The 6936-nt window shown below is 37.9% G+C and overlaps 1 protein-coding gene across 1 annotated transcript; it reads left to right on the forward strand.

Annotated features, from left to right (window-relative positions):
• Positions 1–779: 779 nt before the first annotated feature.
• LOC144642834 (uncharacterized) lies at positions 780–3995 on the forward strand. The gene is made up of 2 exons (XM_078501923.1): positions 780–2589; positions 2742–3995. Exons 1-2 carry the CDS (start codon positions 2346–2348, stop codon positions 3203–3205), a joined length of 708 nt encoding a protein of 235 aa, XP_078358049.1. The 5' UTR covers positions 780–2345; the 3' UTR covers positions 3206–3995.
• The last annotated feature ends 2941 nt before the right edge of the window (positions 3996–6936 follow it).

The following is a 6936-nucleotide window of genomic DNA, read 5'->3' on the forward strand; positions in this document are numbered from 1 at the left end:
TCATTTCCGTTCCTGATAAAACTGGCATTAAAATTTGCCAAAAGTTCTTAAAATCGCGTCGAAACGTTTATCATCTGAAGCATTTGTTGAACTTCTGACAAAATAGGAAACTGAGAAACCGCCATTTCGATCAAGCTCATTCTGTTAAAGTGGGTAAAGGGATAAAATTTCCGCCACTGAACGATATAGACATACTCTATTTACAATTAATTGCTGTAAAAGCCCACAAAAGAGTCGTAAACTGACCGTAAAACCAACGGTTTACTGCAGCTTGTTCATGCCACTAAAAACCTATTAACTGATGTATTTGTTGATATTCATTTCGGCCCCTCCTTCTGTAAATACATTTCTCGATAGTTTAAATTGACTAAGATGTGACAGGGAAATATTTGTTCTGTTACAAATCGTCCTCTGGGCAAACAGTTTTATTGGCATTCTCGCGTCTGTAAGGCGAATGTTTCTCACACAAATGCTCTTACAATGTCAATTTACAAGCTTTTTAAAAGGAATTGTTTTTGAAAGCTTAAGTCGAATCACATCTAATGGTTTATGGATTTAGGAGGCATGCAAATTATAATAATGTCAGTTGCTATTCAAGTCCTCGGAAATTTTATTCATTTGTCTAGATGAACGCTTCAAGGTGTATTTATGTTTTAAATCAATTTCCTCTTTTTGTGGCCGTTTTAGTGCAATCAAGCCATAGTGTCACGAAATGTTATAAATGACAGAGAATTTTGCGAATAGCCTGCTAACTAAGTGCTAGCTGATTGCGCGTTGATAGATTTTCAAACAAAAGCGAAGTCGATTTTGAAGCAATTCACTAAGCTCAGACCAAAGATTATCCTCCCTTTAAGTAAGTATATTCTAATACAGCCTTATGCGGCTATAAATATCATAGATAGCCACTCTAAGACTTGGTCTAAATGGTCTTAAGATTATTTTCATTGTTTACCTTCTCATTTATCGGTGAAAAGGAAGGAATTACATAATAATATTGGATCTTCTCAAGCGCAGATCGGTTTTTTATTACTCGAATACTGTTAAAGGGATTCCATTTATTCCTTTCGCTATTGAAATCTATTGAATTTCCCCTTTTTCAGGGTTAAATAAAAGGATTAAGGGTGGACTAGAGAGCACTACAAATGACTTAGACCTATTTTTTAGAAATTTCCAAGACGGCGTTGAAAACGTTTTATTTTTGTTCTGAGAAAGGCAGGTAGGAGTATTGATTAGCGTCAGCTCTAAATTGCTGTTTGAGATCTTCAATCTTCGATTCATCAATCATGTCACTTTTTCTGTCAAGAAATAATGACTTAATATCTCTTAGGCGAAACAAGTTGGCCCAGAATGCAATCACCCAATTGCTTTTCACTTCATTAGCATCTCATGAAAATTTCCAGCTGTGGTCACTTAGGCCAATCATCAAGTCATCAGAATAGTTTGAGTGGAAACAACCTCAAATGGCAGAAAACCATTAGTAGTACTTCACAAGATTCTTTTCTCGACGCTCTTTATCACCTCCCTTTTGCGTGGCACTCTCTTATCGCCTGGAACTCTCGTTAAAAGCTCCCTGATGCTCTTAATTATTTTATACCTTATCGCTCACATCTTTTCAACAGAACGTGTTATGTAAATTTAAACTGCTAAGCCGCACGTTCTAATATTATTACGAGCCAAAAGTTCTCACATGGCTTCGTAGCTTTTCAAAGAGGCTGCGTGTGGCATTGTTTGATTTTTGAGTTTTAGAGCAAGTGCGATACATCGTTCGTGGGGCGTGATGAATGTTTGTTTTTAGTAGGCGTGAGGCCAATCAACTTCTTAACCGCACAACTAAACGCTCCGTTTATGACATGGAGCAACAAATGGTCCACTTTAACTAAGAATACATTTAACAGAAAAGCTTTTCATGATTGTAGCCCGACACCAAGGAGGTAATTGTCGAATTGTTATCCCTCAGCCAATTGAAAAAGACAAAACATGAACACTTTTAGAATGACAACGTGTCTTGGACTAATTGATAGCGGCCAAAAGCCAATCACAAACAACGCTTATCAGTTTTCCTGGGATTTTGTATAGGAGGGGGAGGAGATGATTATTCGTGCTTTCTCGTGGTTCCATTAGTCGTCACCCCGGACCAATCACAGACGCGCATTTACATGTCAGCCGTTTAACAAGTTTGACATTTTTATTCCTGATCATTATCACTGACTTAAATTGTCGCCTCGCATGCCCCAATGCATTCAGCCGAACACAAACGATCTTTGTTTGCCATTTCTTAAGCTACAGAAGTTATTACTCCTTCAATTTCAAATTGTATTCGCTGATACACTTTAACGCGGGAAGTTATGGAGGAGAAGGCGCGATCGAACCCGTTCTCGATTTCCAATATTCTGAACAACAGCAGCTCAAGGGAAAATGTCAGGAGAGACTCGGATACCACGAGTGAGACGGGAGGAACTCTAGATAGACAGCGTTCAGAATTCACAAGAAAACAAGGTTGCGAAATCCACCGACCTGATGCAAGCCCTGCAGATCTCGATAGAAGAATGGAATACGACTTTGAAGACTGGAGCAGGACTTCTGTTGAAGGTTAGTATCTCGCAACGTGCATGTGCGCTTCCGGTTACTGGGTTGTAAATGGTGTAATATATAGTAAAAGGAGTTGCGTTATTGTGCTCGAACCAAGGTGGACCATGCTTTCTATCCACCACACAAAAATACTCACCTCTTGTCTCTTGCAGATTCCTTGGAAAAAGACGATCGATCCTCAGAGGGTGACAAGAAAGATATCGACAAGAAACGCAGGAAGAAGAAAACACGGACAGTGTTCTCTCGAAGTCAGGTTTATCAACTGGAGTCTACTTTCGAAATGAAGAGGTATCTTTCTTCGTCGGAACGTGCCGGTTTGGCAGCACAGCTTCATCTGACAGAGACGCAAGTTAAGATATGGTTCCAAAACCGACGGAACAAGTGGAAAAGGCAACTGGCTGCCGAAATGGAAGCCGCCAGTTTGGCTCAAGCTAGCCACCAGAGAATGGTACGGGTTCCAATTCTGTACAGAGATCAGAGTCGCGCTAGCGAAATGACAGCTCATGCACCATATTCATTCTACCACCCTTCGTACCCTGCTATGCAGTATCAACAACACTATTCACAGTTTTTGCCGCCTCATCTAAGACCGCCGTCAATGTCGTCCCTGCTATAATAACAAGTTTTTTGAAGGAGAACCTGAATGACGTAGCAAGTGACTACTTCACTTTCCACAGACAAATAAACAGTCCACTCTGGGCTTAGAAATGTCTCCATGCAAACATTTTAGAGCTTTTCTTCAAAATCTAGACAATAATTTAAATACCTAACGGGGATGACTTGTTTGATACCTGAAAGTAATATCGTAACTCTAGGATATCTAACGGGAATATCTTCGCAAAAATGTCTCACCGGACATGATCGCCTTCATTTGGCAAGAATGTTGTGAGAATATGAATGCCCCGTTTCTTGGCTAGGTTTCTTTGAGTGTTTAGAAATTGACAAGCTAGATTCGCTGATTTAGGTTGTAGAGGACCGTGTTGTGTTTACAGTTGTTATTTACACCTATTTATACAACACTGAAAGCGATTAGGCTAAGAGATGAACCACTTTATTTGTTGCACGGAATATTTAACGCTAAGTTACGATCGAACGACTCTTATTTTTCTTTCGATCATCGGTGTACATTTGAAATTTTACTGAGTGAAACACAGTTTCACAAATTTGTTCGAATTCGTAGAATTCTAAAAAAACAGTGTAATTATCTGGTTATGAAACGAGAGAGGTAAAGGAGCCATTAACGCCCGACAGCTTTCCTCTGAGGACGCATATATGATTGATTATTTTAAACTCACATGGATAAAAACAAAATCGATTAGTGAATTTAGAGTTTGTGGGTCCAAATTGTAAAATAGGTTTTAAAGTGTAGTTAAATATTTACAATAAAAGAAAGAGTTTGTAAATTACACACCACAAGAGAGTGCACTGCCTTTCAAATGCTGCCAATTTAAACCTAGTATCACGGTCGTTCATGGCTTTGTTTTTCTCAAAAGATATCATTTCTCAATAAATTATTCATATTCTATGAAAGTCGCGCGCGGCGGGAAAACGACGAGGAAGATTTTTGGTTGCTCACTTAAATTTGACGAGCGCTCTCGATGCCTCGAAAGTGTTAATGAATTACTTCACCCCCAGTAAAACTTAATTATTCCTTTTATTGAACTTTCGAAAGATGAGAAAATGGTTTTGAGTCACTATTCACAAAGGAGTCACGGATTTAGCATTACAAAGAGCGGAGGACTGATTCGTAATCGTTATCGGGAATTTGTGAAAAGGCCGGAGAGCTTTCGCTCATTAATGTTTTTATCTGCAGATAAAAGAAAAAAGCCTTTATCAGACTAGCTAAAGAGTGAGCGAAAGTTGAGCGACCAATATATCTTAGGATAACGGCGCAATTATAATGTTCCCGATTAAAATTAGTAATAGAGTTTATTCATTTTTGGACCAAGTAACAGAGAACTTCAAACAAAAAATGGGTTTAGGATAAATTTCTTCTCAACAAAATTGCAAAACGGGAGTCGTGTTTTGCTTTGCTTAATTTACATCACTGAATCTACCATTTAAAAGCGATTTACTTTTCTTAACCGCATGGCATTTTAAACAGGTGAACTATAGTCACCGGTACCGGAGTGGATTTTGTCACGGGAGAAAAGAAAGCTAAGAGTCAGGATGAAGAATTGGTTCGAAAAGATCAACATGATTAAAAGTGTGACTAAATAGGGAATTTTATCACTGTCTTATGGGTATAACATAAATTGAAAATTTCCTGAAAGAAAAGTCGAAAACACAAATTGTAAAAAACAAGGATATTCGTCTATCAGGCAATCTCATGCAATGAACAAAGATGATTAAATATTCATGGTAAAAGTGATGTTTAAGACAAAATTTTAATGGTATCATTATTCACTTGGGAAAGGTCCAAGCCCACAACATCAGCCTAAAAAAAAAAAAAAACAAATACTTGTGTTTCTCTGCAGGACTCCTATGCAGAAGGGATGGGGATGGGGTTATATGGTGGACGTGCAAAGTTAAAAGCTTGTTTGCTCGTGTTATAAAAATTCAAGTGTCCACGCGAAGCGAATATTGGACCATTTGCACTGAGTGGAAGCCATGGACAAATAAAAACCGCAATTTGACATTGAATTAGTCGCTTATCGTTAGTAAAACAGGAAATTTTAGGTTAATGGAAAGCATTTGCCTGTGCTAAGAGATATTTTAAAGACCAATGGAGTACACAGTTGAGTGCCAGATAAGTTTGGGTGATAAGTAGGCAACCCGCTGCCTGGGTTAAACGAATTGCTTTTAGTGTCGATAAAACGTAGACTGACTTAAGACGTTTCCACGTGTTTTAAATCCGCTACAAAACCTTCAAAAGGCTGCTTTTGTAAACGAATAGCAACCAGGGGTAAGACGAGAAGAGTTAGACAAAAGGACAACCAACAATAGGGAGTGTCTCGTAAAATAAAGGTCTCAAATGACGTTCAAATTTGTTGACTTAAACTTCTTTGCAATCCGTCAACAAAGACATTGAACGACATGCTGCCAACACACGATGAGACTCGTTTAGTTTACAAATTGCCAAAGCAGTTAGTTTGAGTTATGCTTTCAGCGTCAAAATAAAACAGCGAGGGCCGGATTGTTTATAATTAACGAATTGAAGACGTTTTAAAACCATCCATAATTATTTTAAAAACTTATTGATGTTGGCAGCTGCTATGTATTCATAACTCAATCTTTTCGCAGAAACTAATTTTATTGACGTGTTAAAACATGAAACACTGCCAACTTTTAGACATAATGGCCAATTTTGTGTTTTTATGTGGAGGTTGTCGAATTGAAACAAGAAATCATAAGAGGAAGTAAAACAAGAAGTTGACCTTGAAATGATGCGAACTTTTATCGCAAGGCTTTAATAGTCGCAATATCTTGCTATAGTACGTGCTTATTATGACCACTTCTATTGTTTTACATCTCGGTTTCTTAATTTAATACGTTATCTGAGCAGTTTCGGCTTTGTTTACACGCGACTCATCACGAAACCTATTAAGCTTCCTTTTCGAGCAAGCGTTATAACTAAACGTCAAGGAAATGGGGCAAACGTTTTGGTAACTTGATGCTGTAGTGTAGCGTAAATTGCTAAAAAGAAGAGAAATGATTAATTTTATTGAATTTAAATGATTCCTTTCAATTTTTTTGTGGTCATTTGCCAGCAGGGAAGCATATTAATAAGCCCGATAAGAAAGTGATAAAATATACGCTCGAGCGAAGCAATTAAAGGGTTGCCAGGCAAAAGACGTAAAAAAATACTGTCCACGGGCGTGAAGCACGAAAGAGAGCTTTTCTGAGATTTCGGTGTTTTTTTTTTCTGGATTTTTTTAAAAGAAGATATTTTTTCCATTGCATTGTGAAGAATACGAAGATTGAAGCATTTTGGACAAGAAAAGTTTGTCTACAAAAAGCGTTGTTTATACTTTAAAAACGAGGCGTGAAGTTGATAGATTGATAAGATGAAATCTACCGAAAATTCGTCTGTTTGATGAAAAATATGGATGACTATATTTGACAACAATGAGTTTTTGTCGCTATTGACTCGGGAAATGTGGGATATTTCCTCACAAAAAGGGTTGGATTAAAGACTTCCTCTTTAAGAAAGGGACATTAGAAGCTTAATTGCGCGAGTAAATTGGGAAATAATTAATAATATGGCGGGGCTTCCGGTATATTACACGATACCGAGGGATAACTCCCTGAAGTGCCGGTAGATAAAGATAAGCTGATTCTCGATTACCAGATTCATTGTTAGGACAAAAATAAAAGTGGAATTACAGGCGGTCCTTTTCCGCTCAT

The sequence above is a fragment of the Oculina patagonica genome, chromosome 2, assembly GCF_052425735.1.
Source record: "Oculina patagonica isolate OP01 chromosome 2, crgOcupat, whole genome shotgun sequence".
Lineage (NCBI taxonomy): Eukaryota > Metazoa > Cnidaria > Anthozoa > Scleractinia > Oculinidae > Oculina > Oculina patagonica.

Coding starts and splice junctions, on each gene's coding strand:
- LOC144642834 (XM_078501923.1), top strand. CDS start 2,346: ATGGAGGAGAAGGCGCGATCGAACCCGTTCTCGATTTCCAATATTCTG. Junction 2,590..2,741: donor GAGCAGGACTTCTGTTGAAG/GTTAGTATCTCG, acceptor TGTCTCTTGCAG/ATTCCTTGGAAAAAGACGAT.